This window comes from Elaeis guineensis, chromosome 10 (genome assembly GCF_000442705.2).
Source record: "Elaeis guineensis isolate ETL-2024a chromosome 10, EG11, whole genome shotgun sequence".
In the NCBI taxonomy this organism is placed as follows: Eukaryota; Viridiplantae; Streptophyta; class Magnoliopsida; order Arecales; family Arecaceae; genus Elaeis; species Elaeis guineensis.
Window position 1 is genome coordinate 937380 of NC_026002.2, and position 24590 is coordinate 961969.

The 24590-nt window shown below is 35.3% G+C and overlaps 1 protein-coding gene across 2 annotated transcripts; it reads left to right on the forward strand.

Annotated features, from left to right (window-relative positions):
- The first annotated feature begins 6374 nt into the window (after window positions 1–6374).
- LOC105053359 (uncharacterized) lies at window positions 6375–24292 on the forward strand. 2 transcript variants are annotated; one of them, XM_073244915.1, is made up of 6 exons: window positions 6375–6513; window positions 8276–8675; window positions 10514–11082; window positions 11201–11267; window positions 22769–23282; window positions 24002–24292. In XM_073244915.1, the coding sequence occupies exons 2-5, from the start codon at window positions 8306–8308 to the stop codon at window positions 23275–23277; spliced, it is 1515 nt and encodes a 504-aa protein (XP_073101016.1). In that variant the 5' UTR covers window positions 6375–6513; window positions 8276–8305; the 3' UTR covers window positions 23278–23282; window positions 24002–24292. The 2 variants fall into 2 exon arrangements, with proteins under 2 accessions (XP_073101016.1, XP_010932764.1); XM_010934462.4 differs by lacking the exon at window positions 24002–24292 and adding an exon at window positions 23736–23977.
- The last annotated feature ends 298 nt before the right edge of the window (window positions 24293–24590 follow it).

A 24590-nucleotide genomic window follows, 5' to 3' on the forward strand; every position in this document is an offset into this window, starting at 1 on the left:
TAAAATAGATATTTTTATGTTGGCAAAGTTTTTATCCATCGCGTGTACATAGTTTTATTAAAATCCAAATTCTTTATCATAAACTACCAAGATTTTGCTACTATGCTCTGAAGCCTTTTTTTATCTTTTTATTGTTAATCTTTTTTTGACCATCTGATTCACGATAGACGGTACTGATTTATTCATCCACAATCAATTTTAACTAGTCATGTGCATGGCTGGCATGGTAAATAATTTAAATTTAGAAGGTGATTTGAAAAATAGAAAGTTGACTTAGTGCTGCAAGTAATTAAAAATTTAAAAATATTTTTGAAAATTACTTATTTTGGAAGTTGATTCTTCTTCTTTCTTCCCCTATTCTTGTTGATTTTTTCCTCCTTTGCCTCTAACTACTGTGGCCTCCTCTCCAATCACCACTTCAACTGCCACCGATCAAGTGCCACCCCCCTCTCATTATCTCAACCACCTTCTTCTCGATCTCCGACCAACGATAATGCCTCACCCACCTTTGCTCCTTCATTTTCTCCTTCGATTAATTACGTCCGCTTCTTGGCCACCACCTCCTTCTCGATCTTCCTCCAGCAATCAAGCTCCATGCCACACTCTACTTCTTCTTTACTAATCAATGTGATGATGCCCTGCCCGACCCTCTTCTTTTCTCTTTCACCTCCAATTGCAGTGCCATCTCTCTCCTCACCACCTCGACCTCCTCCATCACCTTGATCGCACCACTACGATCACCTTTCTCCCCCATCTTAACCATCTCCTTCTCTAGATCCAACCACTCAATCCTTCGATTCTAATTTCATTGGCTTGAAATTTGATGAGCGGTTCAAGTGGAGGAGATATGGGTGGAGGGGGAGGGCGGTGGTAGGCCACGATAAGGAGACAAATAGTGAAAAAAATTATAAAAGATTAAAAAATAATAAAATATTATTATTTTAAAAAATAATAAAATATGAGAAAAGAAGGAGAGTGGTAATCTAATGGTGATATAATTTTTTAAATATTTTTATTATAAAATATTATAAAAGAGTATTATAGTAAAATCTAAAGAAAAGAAAGGGCAAAGAAAAGGTAGGACAATTTACAGAGTCCTGCTCCTCTGGTTATGGCATTTGAAAGATGGGTCCCATACGGAATACTTCTCATATATGTTGTCCTATCATGTATTAATTGGAAGACATTTTAAAGTATACTATAACAGGAATATAAGTCTAAAAATAACATTATAGTATTTTATGGTAGAGAATTTTTGTACTTTATGGTGTGAATAATGGCATTTTTGTATTTTTAGTTAAGAGCTTGTTCTTCTGAGGAAAAAATATTTATCCAGAAATCTATATTTTTATGAATAAATATTTTTTAATCAATATTTAGATAAAAAAATAATTTATTCATATTCTTTTATGCATTGAAAAATGACTTGGGAATCTATCATTTGTGTTCTTTTGTATTATTAGTTTTTTGGATGAGTTACCAAGAGAAACGTAAAATATAGGTAAGTTGGTCAATAAAAAAATTGATTAATTTTTTCATGATATTTATCCACAAAAAAGAGGATCCTTAAAGAGTCTTCTAAACCGAAAAATCCAATGATGGTTATTAACCCATTAACATTTAGTGGGAGATAAATAAATAATGATATTAATACCAATAGAAGACCATTAAAGGCCTTGGTGGTCAAAAAGGGAGGAAAAGAACTTCCAAGATCGTGACTCCATAAAAATATTTATTAATAAAATAAGTATATGATATATTAATGAAACATATATTTTTTAAAAAAATAGAGGTGGTATATTTTCTAAATCAGATAGTAAAGTTACAAATGGATTGAGTTGACTCGTGATTTAATCCGATCCTATCCGACCCAATCCGCTTAGTTATATAGGTTGATTTGAATTTTATGCTCAATAACCTGATCAGACCCAACCTTAATATTGGACCCGAATGGTCGAATCCATCCATAGGTCTTGACCCATCGATATCATGAGATTTGTAGCTTTGTACATTTCATTGTGATTTGTAGCTTTGTACATTTTATCATAATGGTTTTCATGGTTTAGATGAATATATAATTAGATTCGGACCATCTGTCAATATCAAGTCTTGGTCTTTTTTTTTTCCTGAGCTTCAAGTGGGTCTTTTTTTCTTGCAAGGATGGTGGGATGCACTTGATTGTAGTTAATACACCATGTGGTGCCAACTTAGTTTACAGTTTAAAGACATTGACCACCTCCTCTCTCTTCCTATGTAAATTATAAATTAAACCATAGGTTCCTAATTGATATATCTTTCGATGAATATACTATATCCGGTATTGGAATGTTAGAAGACTTAGTAATATGTTTTCAACTATTTTAGAAGATCAATTATTAATAGTGTCCATAAACATGCATATTTCTTCTAAGTTAAACTATTTAAAAATTTTGTTTGATTTTTGAAGAAGTAAGAGCAAAGATATTTAGGAAAGAATCTTCTTACCGTTAAACAAAAAAACTTTGAGAGAGGAAAAAAGTGAAGTTCAACAGAAGGGAGTAGATAGAACTATAGATCATTAATATGGTTAAGAAATTAGTGTGGCAGTGTTCTGAGATTATAAACTTCGATCGAATCTGAATTTTTTAGATTATGATCGGATTATATATGGACTTGATTCAACTCAAATAATCTATTGGGATAAAATTTTTGTCCATAGATCTGATCCGACCAATTTTTCGGATTGAGTCTGGATTTAATATTAGAATTCGATTGAAAAATCAGATCAATTTATGATTATTCATGATCCGATCTAACCTGAGCATTTGTATCTCTATCAAAGAGATGGTGCTAGTAAAGTCTCCCTCCACCATGTCTACAAATAAGTACTTATACAAAAATGATTCATATAGTATATTTTTTTTAGCATATTAGAAAAAGAAGTGCATTTTAACTTAACATCTTGCATTCTCCAAGCATTTTTGTAATGTAAGTATGATAATATTAACCATATTGGTAATAATAATCATTTAATAAAAAATATTTTAGTAAAATAATATTTTATTTAATAATATTTAAAAATATGTTAATATATTAATAAAATGACATTTCTAATAAAACTAAGAATGTTATTTATTAACAAATAAATACTTTATATATTGATAAAATATATATTATTTTCTAAATAATTATGTAAATAAAAATAATATTTTAAAAATATTATATTCTTAAATAAAAAATGTATCCCTTGCATTGCTACAGGTTTTATGCAAGTTATATATATCTAAAATGGAGGCTCAGCTTTGCTGAGCGTTCCATTTACGGTAGTAGCCATTATTAACGGTGAAGCATCAATGGATTACATCAATTTTAATATAATTTATTAACATCATCCTTGGGCTATAAACCAAGCAATTCTATTATTTATTATCTAATATAGATATATAGATATATTGATATGTACATAGATATAGGTATGGATATAATGGATGTTTAGCTTATGTAGAGTCTATCATTATGTATATACGATATTAATGAATCGGTGGATCTGAATTTTTTTTTTTTTAAACTCTCTAGCAAAGTACCTATCAAGCCGAATAGAGGCAAGGTTATTAGAGAGCAACATGAGAACATACACCAAATAGATAAAAGATTTTTTTTAGTTCATATAGGATGAGTGTACCTTTCCTAGCATAGTAGAACGGATGATTTGGACCATAAGACCAAGACAACCATGCCTATCGGCCGAATGGGTTATATATTAGGGTTATCGATCATTAGAGCAATTAAGTTGACACAAGAAAAAGAGAAGGGATTCCAAAAATAAAGCCTCAATTCAAGGTAAAAAGTTCGATAGTTTTAAAATCATATTCAACTTTCTCTCTTCTTCTTTTCTTTACTGGTTCTTGCTCTGACACGTCCATAACATACACATATTACTAATAAAATTACAAAAATATGTAAAAGTTTTATACAAAACCAGTGAAACTAATAATATAAAACTTCCTAACTGCAACGGTGCTTGAGCGAATGTATTTTGATCACGCGAAACCAGTGAAGAGACCAATTAAACATTCTTTTCATGAGATTTTTATATTGCGGTATCAATCCCATGGCTCTAGAATAGACAAAACCTTGAAACTTCATGCCACGAAACAACGAGAAATTACTGATGCACGACCTGTCGTGGACCATCCCCAATTGTCTAAACCTCTCGTATGTATCATGCCAACAGTGAATGAAGTTGAAGTTTTGTACTTGAGACCTATATTATCATGATGAACTTGTAATTCATCGGGTGTATCCAGCAATATAATCACAGCTATCAAAGATTACACAATACCAGCAGCCTTACAAATGAAAGGAGTTCAAATCATGGTTTACTGTACTATTCGACACGAGATATACCATATTGGTACTATATACCAATATGACATACTATCCCATACTGATATTATTGTATCGTATTGAATTGCATACTGATACCGTAATTAAGAATGTCTAAGGATAACAATAGATAGGGTATGGGTTTGATAGGCCATTATCTATATCAATCTCGTATTTTTCTTAGGATGTATAGTCTCGAGGTAGGGGTGGTAGAGTCAAATGGGGCAGGTCAGGTGAGGTTACAAAAATCTCTTTTTTTTTTTTACATGTAAATCAATTTTTTTTTGCTTCAAGGGGAGGATTTAGGAAGAGATATATATCGGATTGGATTCGAAACGAATTTTACCATTATCGGTACCCATCTCTAGATCCATCATATGTTGGATAAAACCTACTCCATTTGGGGTGGTTCGAGTCAGATACCTGATGGGCTAGAGTAAAGTGCCATCCCAGATATGTTTGAACATATCTCATGTACCATATTGGGCTTATTCAATCGCATCTATTGTAGGGGTAAAAGTGAATCAGATAATATCCGTTCAAATATATTTTTATATTCAAATATATTTGGATATAAATAAAAATTTGAGCATAAAACTAAGATTCATATTCGCATCTATTTCTATAAAAAAAAAAGATATAGATATAGATAGACAACTATTTGATCCATTTCTAAATATTCAATTCTATTTATAATTTAATTTAATTTTATATAGCACTAAATTTTTTAAAAAATATATATAACTACATTAATATACTATTAATTTGATTGGCTATCCACTTAGTAGTTTAATTATATAATTATAAAGTTTAGTTATCTAACTTATATCCATATTTCTATTATTTGACTTGTATTTGTATTTATTTAAAATAAGTATGGATATGAATTTTTGCATTCAACTAATATTCGTATTTATATTTGTTAAAAAAAATAAATATAAATATGGATATATTAGTATCCGATCTGATTTCAATCCTAATTGTGGTCGAAGTAGGAAATGAGCTTGGGCCAATTTAAGGCCCATTGAACTAAACTAGCTTCCCAAATCCATCTTGGGCATCTTGAAGACAATTTCAGTCAGACTTGGGCCTAAAACAGAATCATAATAAACTTTTGACCAAGGTTGATATTTGGCCTTGGGCCATGGCTCCAACTTGAAGCATGATCCTGGAACTTGGCTCGATGTTGAGTTGAATTCATTATTAGGATTTTTTGCTGGGGCTCTTTTGAGTTAGGCCAAGCATTTTGGGTTTTGGGCCAAAGATTTTAGATTAGTTGGACCAATTTAGCTTGGGTGTAATCCTTTAGCCCAAGCGTTTTTCTGCATTGATCCAATTAAACTTTGGATTAGGCTCATGCTCAATATGTGGGAAAAAAAATTTGGACCTAATTCTAGCATGAAACTTAAAATTTGTCTGGGGCTCATGTAGGAGTATGGTCCAGCCTGACCTAATTTCAGCCCTAGATGTGGCATATAAGAATGACTTATTAGACCTCTAACTAAATTTTTAAAAATAAAAAAAATATATATATAGCCAACTTTCACTCCACCTCAAATGTTAGGAGCCACGGCGAGGCAATCTTAGCTCCACCCTCACCATTAGGGGACGTGGCGAGGCTAGTAAAAAAAGAAAGGAGTAACTAATGATTTATTTAATAAAGATATCAAATTTAGATCTAAATTTTTGGTCTATTTAACAATTATATAAGATTAGGCTGATAGATTTTTGATTTACCTTGTATACGACTCAACCCGGTTGCCCCAAGAATTGATACCGAGCCAGGCAGCACACACTCGGTCCGCTCCGTGACACGTCAAATTTTCTACGTGGCATTTGGGCGGATCCTGCACGGATTCGGTCGGCCGAGCGGTCCACCGAATCTGGCCGCGAACTCAACAGCTGCATCTGCTGCTCGTAACGGTTAGACAAAATCTGTCGTTGTCGGGTACCGAGGGCATTTCGGGAACCAGAGGCTTGGAGTTCAAAAAAGCCACTGCCAAAAGCATCAGTCCCCCCCTCCCCACCCCCTCGTTCATCTCGCCTTCCCTTCTCCATTTCAGATAACCAAAGGGGGCGATCGAAATCGAATCCCGTCTTCGTTTCTCTCTGACAGGCACTTCATTTTCCAAACCCTAATTCGCCCCGGTAATCCTTCTCTCCCCCTTCCTTTCCTCTCTGAAGCTTTGAAATGAAATGATATGTTTGAAGAATTCCAAAAAAAATGAATGATTGTTGTACATAAAAAAAAAATAGAATGATTTTTCTTAAAACCCTAGCTCTCTCAAGGTTTGGATCCGGATTCGGATTCTTTCTTCTCTACTTTCTCGAATCAGATTACTACATCCAAGGCAATCAGAGTGTCAGTCGGAAGCTGATGATTTTGTTTGATGCCATGTATTATTTGATTTAAATGGGAATTTCTTCTGGTTCAATCTTTCTTTTTTTTTTTTGCATGTTTTTTTTTTTTAATGTTTTTAATTCGGTGCAAGAAGAAAACTTAGGTACCTATTGTTCCAATGAATTATACTTTTTGGTGTACCATGTGTAGATTCCATACTGGTTTTTTTGTTTAAGAAATACTTCCATTAGTTGACATTCCAATTTTCAAAATTTTCCCCCACTCCAGTAACCTGTTTTTGTCTCAGGATCAAATCCACCTAGTCCCTTCCAAGAGATGGGTTGCTAAGGTGTCAGACACCAGGCTAAACAAACCCATCCTCCACGCAAATTGCTGCTTAGATATCAGCCAACATGCTATGAAAACCTGTCTGCTGTACTGAAATATGTTCCTTGAAGTCCTATATCTATCACTGATTTTATAAGTTGGTGGTTTAATATTTTTTTTACCTACAGTCAGTATTCAAGAGGGTGAGTCTTGGCGCAACGGTAATGTTGGTCCATCATGACCTTGATATCATGGGTTTGAACATGGAAACAGCCCCTCTGCATGCGGTGTAAGGCTGAGTGTTGAGTACATCTGTCGCTTCCCTGACCCTGCAGTTGCAGGAGTCTCGTGCACCAGACCAACCTTTCTTTTTCTAGTTAGTATCCTACTAATTGCTGGTAAAGGTTGATATTCATTGTTGGAGAAATTTTTTCTTTTCACTTTCATCATTGATAGTTGGCTTGAATCAACATTGAACTTTGGAAATAACTCATTGTGAGTTGTTTTATGTAGTTTGTATTAAGATGATAATAAATGACACTTGCAAAAAATTGAAATACTTGTAAAATTTCAGATCAACCCATAGCTGGCATGTGGTGGCAAGTACTGGAGTGGTTGATGTACAAACTAGTCTTCCAGAAAATGATTCCATGACCATAGTCACTAGAGGACCAGTCTTAAATTCATCTATAGGAGTGGGGCAATGAAGAAGATAGGTGGGGAGGAGAGTAGGAAGCATAGGGGAGGAGGGGAGCAGATTTGCTCTTTCTTTTTATTTTTCCTTTCTATATTCTTTTTTGTGGAGAGTCCCAGTCCAGTTTCACTTCTGGGGGTTATTCTATAATATTACTGATGCCATTTTAGGAATATGTATGTGGTTATAAATATGGAGAATCCTGCAAACAAGCTGGAGTTGTGTATTTTGTAGCATAAGACGAATCATCAAAGTCAGGCACATTAAAGCAATTTAATGCCAAAAAATTCTTCCCTCCTTTAACTGCTGTTTTGAAATATTAAAGCTCTCTTTTCTTCCAAAAATTTTAGAATTGCTAATAATTTTGCACTCCTCAAGTCTCATTTCTTTCAAACAATTTGCTTAATCATAGCCAATTTTTTGTTGAACATCTTTGACAAATCAAAGTTATGCAAATGACTAGTTGCTGAAAACATTTGACATTAGAATGTGATATCTTTCTGAATTATCTAAGGTGGGGAACTAACTGAATACTTTATGGTCACTAGTATAATTTAATCACCAGAGGAAACAAATCCATGGACGTTGATCTATCTGAAGGGAGTAATTGTCAGACTCCATCTTCAAATGAAAAGTGGCTAGTTGCCATACCTGTTGCAGGTGGTTCATCTGGTGAAGGCTTGCCTTATGCTCCTGAAGATTGGCCCCATCCAGGAGATAAATGGCGGTGGAAAGTAGGGAATAGAAAGACTTCTTCTGGCCACTGGATTGATCGATATCTTTATCCCCCTCCGCATTTTTCAAAAGCTACTGGTAGCAAGTCGGGATTTGCAAGCAGATCATCCCTTGAAGAATATATTCGGAAGGAATTTCCTGACAAGGATGTTGATTCCTTCTTTTCCTCTTTTATTTGGAAGATTCCTTGTGCTGGTTACACCCCAAGAAAAGGTTCAACTTTGTATAATACCTGCCTTCTTCTGTTGTTATCTTTTACATCACTCGAAATCTATTCTATTGCATTAGTTTTGTTGGGGACTTGGTTTTAGGTCTATAGGTCTGTTTTGTTAAATTTGCATTCAACTTGATTTACTGCTTGCATTGACACTTGGTTAACTGAATCCATATTGTACCATTTGTAGAATGTTTCAGTGAATGAGTGCTTTTCAAGCACTCCTTCTGACATTATTAGTTGTCCTTGAGATCATTTAATAAATCACCTATGTTTTCCCTTGTTATCTCACATGAATAAGGACAGCAGCAAACAGATGATAATGGAAGCACTCCTATATCAAGAGGAAAAAAAAAAGAAAAGAAGAAGAAAGAAGAAGAATGATCAAACTGATGTTCAAGTGAAAATCAGTGTTATGCATCTTGATACATGCACCTGTATATGACAGTTGGTCGCTGGAAATTTTAACACTTTGCATTCTAGGGGGTTCTCAATTAGGAACACGGTTAGACAATAATCTTTTGATGTTGTGAAGTCCTTGTCCGTGGCTGCATCCATCTGCAAGCACACATGTGCATGCATGAACAAATGGGCAAATGCAGATATGCACGTAGCATTTTTTTTTTTTTTTTAAAGGTAGATAGGGATCAGTTGGTAGGCAAACAACATTTTGACATTATGGTTTTGTATTATCAACCATAAGAGTGGCCTATCTTAACATTGGCCAAGCTTTACTTCTGAATCTCTTCATTATGCAATTAGTTATGTGAAACCATTTTCCAGTCTTTATATGTCAAGTTGTTGATATAGTTTTCAAAGAGGTTGATTCATGCTTCCTCTGTGATCATTCTTTTCTTGGAACTCTGCTGGTACTACTCATTCTCTCTGAATGCCTTAAGTACCATCAGTGTTTACTCTGGTTTTCTTGCCCATCAGAATTGATATCCTGCCATAATTAGCAGTCATTCAAATGACAAATGCTTGGGCAGCTGGTTTACAGCATGCAAATCATAGAAGCATATATTAGATAATACTTTGTAGCCCCTGTATCGGTTTAAACTATTATTTTTCTGGGGGTTCTGATGGTGTCATAATGATGTAGAAGATGGTGCAACATCAGCCATTGCATATCTGGGCGCTACTAACTGGTTTCCTTAACAGTTCTCTGTTCAGATGTCATAATATCACCCTCTATGGTAACCATTGCAACCATAAACACCTTGTCTCATTGTTGTCTTGAGTTGGCATGATAAATCAAGCTTTGTATTGTGGTTGATCTTGTTTTAATCATTGATCATCAGTCTGGTGACAACTCTCGACCACAAGTTGATTAACTGTCCATTACTCAATTGTACAAGTACAACTGTTGAAACATTTAAAATTCACCAGATATAGAGGAAAAACAGAGTATCTTAGTTTGGTCAAGTTTAATATGTAATTTGGGTCCAGTTTTTTTTTTCCCTTTCTTGCCATTCATTTTGGCAAGCTGATTGTTGTTATCACTAGATTCTCAGGCACATGTCTGTGCGCCAACTACTTTAATTCTTATTCTTTTGCCTCAGAAAAAGAATACTTTAAATTATTGTATTGCTACTTTGGACAAATAAAAGCAAGAGTTGCAAACTCTATTGTAGATTCCAAGTCAAGTGCTTCTTCCTTTCTGGATTCATAACCCCATTCTGTATTCCATTCTTCTATGTTAACATCACTTCATTTTAGACGTAATAGATCCAAATTTAAGTTATTATTTATATTTTTTTCCAAGAAATGACAGTTCTAGATAACTATATTCATCCACTTCTTCTGATGCTTGCATTTATTTGTTCACATTTTGCAGGTACTGAGAAAAACATATATATCCATGCATCTCCCAATAATTTAGATGTTAATGAATGTTCTGGATCTGAATCAGCATTAGGGACAGGGGGTTGTAAAGCTGGAAATAAAATGTGCAGCCTTCAAGAGAAAGTAGGAAGCTACAGATTGCCAGCCAAGGATTGTGATGTCTGCTGTAGTGAAGATGGTTTCTGTCGTGACTGTTGTTGTATTCTGTGCCGCAAAACTATTGATTGGGCATATGGAGGTTATAATTTTATTAGATGTGAGGCAACTGTGGATGAAAATCTTATCTGTGGGCATGTTGCACATATTGAATGTGCCCTTCGTTCTTACATGGGTGGGACTGTCGGTGGAGCCATTGGTTTGGATGTGGAATATTATTGCAGACATTGTGACCATAAAACCAACCTTGTATCACACGTGACCAAGCTTATAAGAACATGTGAATCTCTTGACTCCAGGGGTGATATTGAAAAAATTCTAAATCTGGGCTTCTGCATCTTGCGGGGCTCTGATCAAATGATAGCAAGGAGCTTGCGGAACCAGATTGGATTTATCTTGGATAAGGTACTTTATTATGGTTGAGTTTTCACTGTAAGGTGCTGCATCTTTAATGCATGGGAATTTCTTCCCTTGTCTTATTTTATGATTTCTCAACAAAGGCATTGTGTGATATTTGATCCAGCTTAAACAAGGTGTTCCTCTTGGTGAAATCTGGAAGATGGAGGATAGCATCTCATTGACTACTACAGGTCAGCTTCTCCTACATCACTTTCTTGGGAGATTATTATTGTGACACTCATCTCATTTATTACGGGTAGTAGCAGTTGAATATAAATAATATGGTATTATGAAAAAATGCCAAAAGAGGTATAGATTAAGCTATGTTCGGATATTGATCCCTAGTACCATAAAACCTTATTCTGACTCATAAATGTTTTCACAGGTACTTCAGTCTCAGTTGCTCAAATATTTTGGTCCTTCATCCACCATCTATTTTAATCTCATCGTAGGAAAGCTTGGATGTTTGATTAAGTGTTTCTTGAGTGCTTTATCATCTGCTTTGCTCATAGCCTTTAATTTTCTAAGCCAGCATAACAAATGTGCCTTTGTCATTCCTCATATCTGTATCATTTTCATGAAGCCTGAAATGTTTGTAAGACTTTTATCAAACTTCAGCTTTCTTTTAACCCATCAACTTTTAATGTCAATGCTAGGGTAGGATACTGATATTGTTATATTGTTACCTAATGGACATCTTTTCTTATGGGAGCAAGGCAACAATGAACCATGTTTTTATCTTCTTTGAAGTATTTTCAGTTAGCTGGGTCTTGTCTCTTGTGCTTGATAAGCCTTTCCCACAACACTTGTAAAAGTTCATGGGATGACTTTTTTAAAATCTATCCTGTATTACCAAAAACTTATTGCCATACCACCTTCTTAGACATCCATCAAATTGTTAAGGCAAGCACATTGCATGTTTGATAGTATTTAAACATTCAAAATATCTCACTGGATGCGGAGATTTGTGGGTATTATGTCATCAGAATATTGAAACATGGACAAGTAGTTGATTGAGGGTTCTTGTTTAGAATGTACTTAAGGGAACTCATCATTAACAGCCACACATGAACAAACAAAATTATTTGAGATAGCTCCAAAACTAGGCACAGCGTTTTTGAAACCACACCCATAAAGTTATGTTAAGGAAAACAATAGGGAAAACGGTTGTGAAGAAACATAGTTTCATAAAATATTTTTTAATATTTACTAAATAAACTATTTTAAAAAAAAATGCATTGTAATTTGAATTGTAAACATAGTTTGAATTACTGAATATTGAAATATATAAAAAGGCCATTATACTTGTTATGTAATGGCATTATAATAGAATATGAACAAATAAAATCTTTTTATATAATTTGGCAATACCTGTCATTTATCTATCTATCTATCTATAGTCTATACTATCATGTAATGCAAATGATCAGGGTTAGACTCCACTCCAAGCATGCAAAACAACTTTTTTTTTTTTTTCCCCAATTATACTTCGACTTTTTCCCTTCCTAATGGGTGCTCTATCAATGTATGTGAAGAAAAAAACTTTGTTGCTTTATTCACCATGACTCCCTGGTTTCCTCCTATAGACCAAAAACAATGAGGCCTTCATCATCACATGCATAACTTGTGCAAAGTGTGATTATATTTAATTGCAAAGCCTTCAGTCATTGGACTCTCTTATTGTAACCGAACAAATGTTTCCTAGGGGTGGTAATGTGTTATGCCAGGTTGGGTTTGCTTTGCATCAAATTCAGGTTGGGTCAAAAACCCTTGACACATACCCACACCATTTATAGTTGGTCTGAAAGTTGTAAACCCATTCCCCATTCTCATCCCATTTATTTTATAAGGACTCATACCTGCTCTGCCAACCAGGTTAGTGCTTCACTTGCCAATTGTATACCCTAGTAAATAAAATAAATTATGATCAAAAGTAGGGGATTTAGGGTTGGCATCAAAATAGAGTGAGAAAGCAAGGAGGAAAAAATCAAAGTGGAGAAGGAAACATGGTATTTCATAAATCTTAAGCACGAAATTCCCTCCACTTCTCTTTTTAGCATTATTTATTCCTTTAATCATTAGTTATGCAATCTTTCCTTGATTTGGCTATAGCCCATCATATATTTCCCACTATCCTAGGGTTAGGAATGGATTATTAAGGAGTGTTCAACCCATGGTGGTCCATCAAGTTGAAAGGGTATGAATCCATACCCAACCATTTATAATCGGATTGGTCTTGGGCAATCCATATGTTATAACAAACCCTCCTAGGTTTTGGCAGGTTGGAAGGTCCGGTCAAAAATTGCCACCCCTAAACAATAAGCTAGATTTTTCTTTTGTCCAGGCAAGAAAAATATGAAAAACTATTTTGCTTCAGTACATTTTTGGTTGAGCTATCCATTTATTTTAGTTGAATAGTTGATATTAAAGTTTAGCTGGTCACAACAGGGTATACTTTCTGTGATACCAGTGATCTTGGTAAAAATTCTTGAGTTTGATGTAAATATGTGGAATATGAAGGTTTTGATATGGAGGGGACTGTGGAAGGAGATTATCTGGCATGACTTATTTGGGTAATATCTTTAGGACTCCTTTTATGGAATGGAAGGGAATTTAAATCTAAAGGAATTTATTTGAGAGTATTGTCTCCAAGACTTTCAATCAAAAGGAAAGGAATTAACATCTAACATCAATTGAGAGTCTTTTCTTTATATGTCTTTCTGTAGATGAGCCACACCCCCTTATCTCTAGGACTTACCCAAACTCATCTATCTGTCTTCGGTTGGGTGAGCAGGGGAAGGGAGAGAGCAACATTGGGCATGAATTGTTAGATCAAGAAGAAAAGATAGAGGAAAAGAGAAGAAGGCTGGCTGGAATTGTTAAAACCAGCATCTTTATCGGTTTAGAGGGCTGGGATTTCGTCTAGATAAAAAATACTATGAAAAATATATGAAGCAAAACTTGTAAAATACGTCCATTAGTGCCTTGATATTACTGAGAGGAAATCAGCATCATTAAGATGGTTACACTTAATGCCCATAGGGGGAAAAAAAAAAAACATGTACAAAAGGTGTTGGGAATAATCTCTAATTTGCCTATATATTTAGAGTCCAAATGGATCTAGGAATTCTTTAGTCTCCTACTCTAGAAAATGCTTTAGAATGCTAATATATATGAAAATAGAGCCAAACTCCATGATTATATTTTTGTCCTTTATAGATGTGAATTTTTGCATTCAGGAGTTATGTTGCATAGCTCATGTTTATACAAAATTTAACATATATTGCCAAGTACCAACTTTGATAAATGGTCAACAATGGTGTGTCGACAGAGTTTCATTTACTAATTCTTGTATTGGTAACTTGGCACCTCATATTAGAGGCCATTTATGGGTAGTTTGCTGTTGGAATTAACAACCTACAAGAAGATTTTGGATAAAGCAAAGATATTTGCAAGAGCAATCATCGAAGAAGAGTTACTTGTGAAGGATGTCACCATGCAAAGGAAGTTATTGCTGGAAATAACTTATTCTTTTGTGATAAAAGCAGAAAGAATACTTCATTTCAAGGATCTGACTTTCTTTTCTTCATCATGGAACAAGGCTATTTTAGTAATGTATCTTAGGATTAGGTTTAGGATTTATCCTCTAGAATGGAGGTTCAAACTGCTCTAGAGTTTTCATTGGTACTGTCAGTCAGTTTGTATTATATATTCCCTTGTTACTGGTGCCTTAATTATACTTATATTTATAATCTTCTTGTATTCTTTTGTTATCTTGTAATGGATGGATTGTATAATTTATCCCCTTGTTACGATGTCAATGATTACTCTGTTTGGATATCAACTACTGCCATGACAATTGTTATGACTATGATGATGATTATTGCTATGATGATGATATTTGCCATGATATGTTGGATGAAATTCAAGAGATCCTAGGGACACAACATGTTAATTTTAAAGCATGGAATGATTACAAAAGCCAACAAGAGGACAAGCAACGCTAATTCATGCATGCCTTTTTTGGTGTACAAAAACATCTTTGTGATATTGTAGTTCAATATTTAGATCAGAGGGCAAATGTTAGGTCCTTGGAACAAATGATAAAGAACCTACTGTTTCTCTCATTGGACATGACACACTTCATGTTGACCAGCCTAAAAAGTTTCCCTAATGTTTCCTTATGGGGGACAACTTACCATAGTGGTGGTTTCATTCACATGCATAGCATGTGCTTGCTGCAAATACATATGAGAGTGACACTAATGATCACCAGTTCACCACTATCAGGGTGCCAAGTGTTTAGCCCAACTTCCAAATGCCACCCACTTATCCTCATATATTGCATTAATCCTAGTGTGCCACATGATGGGATTGGGCGAGGAGTGGAAAGCAGATCACTAATAATACTTTGCATATGATGGTCATGTTCTATAGGCACATTTGTTATTTAAATTGGCAATATCTGTGCATATAAACATATAATGTGAGAGATTTGGAGAAACTAAATAATGATTATTATAAATTATTTAGGTCGTTACAAATTAGACTTGGTGGCAAATGGAGTTGACTGGGTCAAAAGGAAAGTAAGCCATTTTTTAAAACCAAAAGGAGGTTGAAGGCCCTTTAAAATTATAACCTATCATGGCAAACACTTCTTGGAACAACTATAAAGATGGGGGAGACCCATCAATCTAAATTCTTCACTCTGGCTGTTGGGAACCTGCATCGGCTACCCAACTGTCCAACTTGTTCTCTTCCCTCAAAGTATGACTATTTAGATTTTGAGAAAGGAAGACATCATATCCCATGCATATCTTAGGCAAGGGTGAGCCAACCAGATTGCATTCTGATCAGTCAGCCAATGAATCACTATCTAAGAGTACTCTGCCATCCAGCCACCCTTATAGTAGTGCTTCCATGCAAGTTCTTGAAGACACTCCGAGGGCAGCCTTCACCTCTGCCACAAAAACAACATTGGGTCAACTGGACAGGACCTTTCATCGGCTGCCATGCTGAGGACATTACAAGGCTGAAAACCAGCTCCCCTAACAGCCTTGCTCTTGATAGCCCTATCAAACTTTAAATGGATGTACCCTAGTTGAGGGGACACCCAGAAAGTGACATGCGAGAAGCTGAAAGTAGGTTGCTTTTTGATGAAGGGCCACTAGCAGGAATTGACAACTCTTTGCAGTTTGCATACTCATATTCATTCACCAAGGTTTGGAGAATGCCAACATCCCTTAATAATGGACCCAATTTGAAGTCATCAGTTACCATTGTAATAGAAGTAATGGTCATTATTTGTGTAGACATCGACGTCAACATACTTATTTCAGGCTTTGACTTGATCTTTTTGAAATAAGATAATAGCTATTATAGTGATCCTTATTAGTATAATAGAAAATAATGACAGGATAATCATATTATTTGATCAAGCCACAATATGTAGAATATATTATTATTTTTGAATTGACAAGATGTTTAGAGTACACAAAACATGGACACTACTATCCATTCCGATGTGAAATCGACACTGTTACAAGTGCTGAAAGTCAAAACCATCTGTATTGGTACATATTGTATGTAGTATTCCATATTGTTGCATACCGATGATATCATATTGACATGTAGTGTTGGTACCAATGTTTTTTCATTGTTTGATACTATCAATTTTGGTACATACTGTCAATATCAATACCATACTTTTCTGATTGAAAAATGGTATGACATTTGATATTGGCATTTAAACCTTGATAAAAATGTTGATTTGGATATTTGGCAAAAGACGTTATAACATGCTAGCAATTAAATACTTTAGTTTTATTCCTAGTTTATGTGTCAATTTTATCATAATTGGAGGCCTCCGAGACTGTTATAGCAACCTTTATCTTAAAGCATGACATTTGCCTAAAATGCTTTGGTATACTTTATTTGGGCCACCATTTGATGACACTAGTGTTGGGAGAATTATGAGCAAGGATCACAATGCCTTTTTTAACTTTTTTGTGGAGCGCTTATGTAAACCTGTTTGTTCACACATTTGCTTATTGTTAAAAAATAGCTTTTTTGTGCAAAAAATTCTATTATTATTTTTGTCATTGATGATATTATTGTAAAAAAGAATCAGAAAGGTGCATTTAAAAATTCATTAATAGTAGTAAATTATTGAACCTAAAAGAAGTGAAATCATATGGCACATGCATGGCATTTGCCTGGATGCATTTGTACTTATCATCAAATTAAATTTTATTGTTGGTTCATAATTATGCATCTATATCAAGCCTGCTGTATCTTAATATTTTTGATAGTTATATGGTTTTTTAGCTAAGTCAAGTTTTTCTTTATTACTTGCTTTAAGTAATTGAAATTAATATGATCTCCAAGCTTCATTAATAAAATACAGGATGCTAGATTTCTTTAGATAGATCTAAAAGCAAGATTTGCTATGTTATGACCTGTACCAATTGGTTGGCGGCATGGTTCAGTATGCCTTTGTGTCGAACCCAAATGACACCGTAGAGAGAACGGGGAGAGGGAGAACTAGAGAGCGGAAAAGAGAGAGAGAAGGAGAGGGAGAGCATAAAGAGGCTGTCGGAGGGCTGCGGAGATTGGGGAGGAACATCTGGCTATCTTGCGGCCTGGATGGATGACGGCCACCACCGGCCTCCTCGCCCTCCCTCTCCCTTCCCCTCTCTATTTTCTTCTTTTTAAAGGAGGGTGGAGTTTTAGAGGCCTCGGTAGCCTCAACGGACCTCTGATGGCCTCCGCAGCCTTTCTCTCTCCTTCCCTCCCTCCTCTCTCTCTTCCTCTCTTTCCTTCTCCCTCCCCCCATCTGTTGGTCGACTGTTGGTATGGTTCGGCACACCCCAAACTGGGCGGTTCGGGATGGTTCGATGAATTTTGTCTAAAAGTGTCAAAATTTACCATAATCTATGACTTATAATGCCATCCATTTTTTGGAAACCTATTTCTCTTAACATGCAACAGCTAGCTTACTGAAAATATGGGTATGAAGACCATTTTTTATGATGGCTTAGCAATGACTATGGTAGCCTACCATGTTGATGGAGTTAATTATGAAGAAACAGGAGAATGACAACAAGAAAAAAATCGTGCACATACAGTTTGTGTTAGTGAGAAAAAAATAGCTTGGTTTTATACGATAATTTTTTATTACTATATTATTCTATTATTAATACAATGTTAGTAATTTATATCTTGCCTAAAAAATTATTTTCTTACAATATTTTGGAAATCGATTTTGAACAATGAGATGAAAATTGGAGAAAACTTTTAATAATTTAAAGCTAGAAGGATATGTTGCTTGTTTCATTCATTTTAAGATATGATTCACGATGGAATTCTTTTACTCATAATTCTAGATAAGGTACGCCATCTCGATACTAGATCCCGTATAGGTACCAATCTAATATTATGTCAATATGCCTGGTATAGGGGCTGGTTGGGTGTATCGACACTCGATACACCCCTTGTACCATGTATCAATTTGATACTTGTATGGTATGGTACAATCAGTACACATCGGTACCGACCGGTACAACATTCCTTGATTTTAGAATTAATGGAAATTTAGTATAATTTTGAAAAGATTAAATAATTATGCCTTTTGAGATAATGTTAAGAATTTCCCATTCTTTTCTGAACATATTTGAGGTACATAAGTCTCATGAATTTAAAAAATCCTTCTTTCTGTAGAAAACATTAAATCCTTATTAATAGTATACCATGTCAAGATCATTGATGCAGCACAAAAAGGAAGGAGTAATTTGATCAAAGTGGTTATGCTTTGAAGATCAACAATTGAAGAAAACTAGATTGAAGAATTTTTCCCATGGTGAAAGAATTTTTTTTAAAAAGAAAGTTTATTAATATCTCAAAAACTGTCCCTTATGATGCATAACATGCATATTTATAGGACATGATACCCTAACCCTAATTTGGGAATTAAATCGAAATGTTTGCTTAGTACAGTTTTCCCCGATGAATCTGTTGGCTCCTTTGATGCTTGGTATGGCCTAGTTGGTCATAGTACCTATTGGCTGCACCTTGTGCTGCTTCATTCGTCAACCCATGACAATGGATGAAGGAAGTCAACTTCATGTTTAAGTCTAGAAAAGTCAAACTATTTTTTGTTTAAACTTGGAAGAATAACATGGGATAAGTAAGGTATCTGGACTTGTTAAAGTGCTGCTTCCCTAGTAGTGGGCTATGGTAACCAAACATGGCAAACAAGTAACCTTCATTGCCACTGTGATCTGCTGCTTTGTTGATGCGTCGCTGTCAATGACAATTTCTGCTTTCATTGCCATTACCTAACAATAGCTTGTTTATGCTGCTAATCCTGCTAACTTTTGAAGCTATTCTTCCTTGACAATATATGGTGGTGGTAATCTTCTCATGGAAAATCACAAATAAGAAGGATGTAGTTGTTTGCTCCTCAAGGTGACTTCTAAATAAAGTAAAATATGCGCAAATAAAAGAATGAATTAAGAGTTGATCTTTTTGATTTTCATCCCGGCTAAATCTGTCATTTTGTTGCCTTGTGTCTGCTCTCTTTGTTGCTACTGGCTTGCATTCACCATCAATTCACAAATGCTTATGCTATCAATTCCAACCTTACTTAGGAAGTTATTGGGAAGTTCTTACTTTATTCTTCAACTATGATCTTCATAATTGCTTACATAATGATTTGGTAAATAAATCATGATTGTATTGTATCATGGTAAGGTTTATAGAAAATTCCCAATATTTTGCTAATTTGTCACAAGTTACTCTAGTTTCACATCAATATTCCTTATCCTTGAGATGCTTTCTCTATTGTTAAGATTATCTACCATTAATTAACCATTTAATCATCTACTTTTCTTGTTTTCACTTTTTTTTTTAGAACTATGATTTCTTGTTTGATGAAATGATACCAAGACCTTGAACTTATTCCTATGGCCAACTTGGGGCTGCTAATGGTTAAGCTTTGGCTTGGATGATTTCCAGCTTATTTCCAGCTTAAAGTAGGCCAAGTCTAGATTTAGCTCTTGCTTGAAGCAAATTCATTTTGGTGACCTTTGGGCCAAGTTTTGCCTAACAAAGTTGAGCCTAAATCTAATTTGGCTTGATCCTAGAATTTTAAGAAAGGAAGTGAAAGAGGGGGAATGTCGTGTGGTATCCTCTAGTAAAGATCAAAACCAATGTGTATATGTGTTCCAAACTGCTATTGATATGGGTCCATAGAAGTGGCAACTAGGTACATTTCCTCAAATGTTGAGGCCAATGCTTAGTGGCAGGAAAATTCAACTCAGGATTTTACCTTGGTTTGGTATCTCGGAAATTTTCTCCTCGACCAACTTCCCAAGTGCTTCCTTTAAAATCCTGAAGAGATTTTTGCATCAATACCCACTCCTATACCATCGCTTAATTCAGGTAACCCAAGGGCCAAAAGCGTGGGGACTGGGGAGGAAGCTGAGAGGAAAAAGTGGGGAGGGGGTGTTTTGTTTAGTCTTTGGTTGTGACGTTTAGTTGGACCAGTGGTTGAGCCACATGTATGAAATTATTTGAATTTGGGATCGTAACTCGAATCAACTTAACCTAAGCCTGGCTTGATTATGTCTTATCAGAAAAGTTTAAACAAGCCCAAGCCTCAAGCAAGCTTGGCCCAGCACAGCCCTAGAATTGCTATCTCCCAAGCCATCACTCCTACTTTTGCCCACTAGCTCCACATTGCTCCTGTCTGAACCCTAGAACCCTTTCTAAACCTTGATCTCCACTTTCCATCCCATCTCCAGCACCTGTGATGCATGTAGGAGCTGTCAAGCATCAATTTCAACATCCAAAGTCAAATTTTGGGAGTATTGAATGTTAGATCTGAATTTTGAAATCTTTACATGCTGAGATTGAGTCTTTTAATGTTATTTGTATCTTTAGCATGGGACATTCTGGATGGCTAGATTAAGTGATCAAATGCAAGACTTGACCATTACTTAAGTAATGAGGTCCATAGGAGGGGACAGCCAGTGAAGCAAAAGAAAAAAGGAGAAGAGCAACGAGCTGACACTATCTCCCATCTCCCTTTTTTGATTGTCAATTGTGTTACTGGTTCAACCCTTCACCATTCAGGGCCCCAATTTGCTACATACTCAGGCTAGCCCTTTAGATCATTTGCTAAGACACATAAGAAATGTGTAGCAGTCCAACACCATAGCACACATATGCTTCTTGCCAGACACATAATTTTGGACTCTTGAAACCAGGGTTTTCTGTGCTGATCTGTACCGCCAAGTACTGGGCATACCTACCAACTTGATAAGGTACTGGTATGGTATGGGGACTTGATATGGTATTGTACTACTGACGCATGGTATAGCTGTTGTCTCACTTTATGCAATGTACCATGTGTCATCATGCAGGTGTACTTTATTAATTTGACTCATACCTGTAAGTTGTCAGTACGAGGTCTGGTACAGAGATTGAAAACCTTGCTTGCAACACCCTCAAATGTCCAGAAGTAGCCCATCCGTCAAGTTGGTTGTGATGTGCATCAACACCGCCATGCTATATGACTTTCTTCTTGAGAACACAACCACAAGTCAACTTTCTTTTCTGTATTGTTTTTCCTTGTAAGTCAAACTCCTTGTGCACCTTGCCATCTTTGAGCTGAGCACCAGAGGTCCTTGGTATGACTTACCACTCTGTTGGTGATGTATTGCAAACCTAGCTGGCCTTTGATGCCACTAAAGTCACATGACACAGTCACATTGCTTCCGCAATGCATGGAGTCCTTAACAAGCCTAACATCTCTGCGACAAGCCCAAGTTGCCAAGTTGGCATCCCTTGATGTTTAACCATCATTCCCCATTTTCATTTATTCCTGTACTTTATGTTATTTTCCTTAATAGATTTGGCTGGAATTTCATGGAATTATATTTCATCATTGGTGCATCATAAAGAAAGTTCTGTATGCACAATCTGATGTGTTAGACTATTTGTCTAAAGTTGTCTTTTCTCCAGATTTCATGCATTGCAAACAATGATATGAAATATACATGGTCCAGTAAAGTAGAATAATGAGATCAAACAGAAAAAGCACTTGGAAGTGGTCTGGCATTTTCAATCTTTTCAATAAACATAAATTCTGCTTGGAAGCTTGATATCAACTTGGAAATTCATCTTTGTTTGATGGTATATACTCCAGCCAACTTAATTATACAAACAGAACTGGATCAGGGAGGAACAGGAGTTCAATTTTGAACGCATTGGATTTTTTTCCTGCCAAACCTCCCATGACAGGACATCCTTAATTTGATTATGTTAACACGAAGCTATTACTTCTTCATGACCTTGCTGATATATAAATATTTAAAATTAGAATCACAAGACCTTGAAATTTTATTAGAAGAAGTGATCATCCTTATTTTCTTTCAATTTTTTTGCTCAATGACATTTAGTGTTAACCCAGATGGTCAATTGCCTTTTCTTGTATTTGGATTCCTATCTGTACTTTCATCATGCCTCTGTAGAAAGTCATTGTCAGCAGCTTTTAAGAAAATATTGGCATTGATTTTTTTTTTAAGTCTTCAACAAATACCTGTATTAATTGCTATATACGATAGATTTTTTTCAGGATCTAATCATCTGATCTATATATTAGACTTACAGAACTTTCTTTTTCATGCAGAAGATACTTCTTATCTTGGAAATGAGATAATGATTTTAGGAGCATCGGACATTACAAGATATAAAATAAATGATGGTCTCAAAGATGAGGTTGAACATCTGCAGAAGAATGATGCAGTTGATGGGAGAACTCAGCTGCCAGTATACATAACTTCAGATTATGATAATGTCTCTCTGAAGCTTGAAGATGACATAGATAAGATACTTCAAGAGTTGAAAAATTCACAAGATTTGAACTATCGAATTGTGGAGCGAAAGCTTTATGATCAGAAAGATTATCTTCTCAGTTTATATCGACAACTTGATTCAGAAAGATCAGCACTTGCAAATCCTATGTCTTTACCTAATCTTGGTGATTGTGATAATCTTCTTGCCAATGTTCTGGACAGAGTGGATCAAATAAAGCACGAGGAAGGAAAACTCAGGAATATGATGAAAATTGCTAAAGGATATGGGCAAACCAACAAAAATATCCTTCGTGAACACTTTGGACTAGCTGCTGATGATTGAACAAAGTGAGTACCTATATTAGTTTACATTGTTATGTTGTATGCCTTGTTTTCACAACTGAGAAAAAGGATAACATTCATAGTTTCTTAAGTAAATAAATGCAGTACAACCAACATGTATTGCTTTGTTCTATCCTATGTCCCCTAATCTAGTTGGTAAAATGAAATTACCAATGTCAGTCACACTAATTTTTCGTTTATGAGAAGTTGAATCAAGGGTCTCTTCATGTATTATGCTGCCCACTTAGTTGTGTGGTAGGTTCATGATCAGTGTTTTCCCTGTAATAACTGGAGGCCAGTCTCCTATTCATTCTTTTGTTCATGATCTTTCGTTGTTGGTTTTATGTATTCTGATGACCACATAGGCCTTTTTTTTAATATTTGTTTGTACTTTTTTAATTATTTCTTCTGTTGTTTCACTTTTCATCATGGTGCTTACAACAATCTGAACATGATTAGGTTTATGAATGCCATGGATAAGCACACATTTCCTGGTCTCCGTCCCAGTTTTCGACATTCATGGAACTGGAAAGACACTTGATATTTTGGATGTGCTTAATATCATAAGAGGTTTTTGTGTTGTAAAATAAAGCATGGACAAAGCTTATACATCTTGTTCAGTCAGATGGTTTTGAGTTGTTTTGTATTTCTCTGCATTTGATGGAATATATCAATTACTGATCATCTTGACCTCTGCTTCATATCGCCTTCTTCATTTTCTTTAGGTATATTCTTGGATGAACCTGGAAATTCAACTCCACTATTTCCTGTTTTGTTGTCTATCAAGCCTGGTTGAAGTAGTCAAAGTATGATTCAGCAGTTTTTCTAAGTATGTTATGCTTAGTAGCATGGCCACGTGGTGCAATTAGTGAACTGGATCAAAATTGCATTGTTATGGTGCTTGGTCATAGCATGAGTGTCATTTTGCAACTGCTTGTGTGTTGCAGGATCTTGCTTGATGTTAATCATCTTTGCTTTTGGAATTTCATATGGCTTTGATGATTCGTTTGCTTTCACTACTGGGTTTCTTGCTATTTTAATAAGTCTGGAAACAGCCCAATTACTTTGTTGGTTCTGTTGATCAGACAATAACAGATGACATGGGTCGAACACCAGGTTTTAGGTCCAGATGGAATTCAGATTATGCCCAATGCAATCAGACAATTCCTGAATAAATTCAGTTGTCCACTTTTATGAATAACCAATTCATGGCATCCTTTATGAATGAATTAAGCAGTTGTTCTTGGTCAAAATTTCCATTCTTAGACCACTCCTAGACTGAGCGAATGTCAAGTCAAACTTGCACCATTCTAG

Excerpts from the sequence above, each read along its gene's own strand:
- LOC105053359 (XM_073244915.1), top strand. The coding sequence starts at position 8,306 with ATGGACGTTGATCTATCTGAAGGGAGTAATTGTCAGACTCCATCTTCA. Across the intron at positions 8,676-10,513 it reads TGGTTACACCCCAAGAAAAG|GTACTGAGAAAAACATATAT; the intron begins GTTCAACTTTGT and ends CACATTTTGCAG. Across the intron at positions 11,083-11,200 it reads TTGGATTTATCTTGGATAAG|CTTAAACAAGGTGTTCCTCT; the intron begins GTACTTTATTAT and ends TATTTGATCCAG.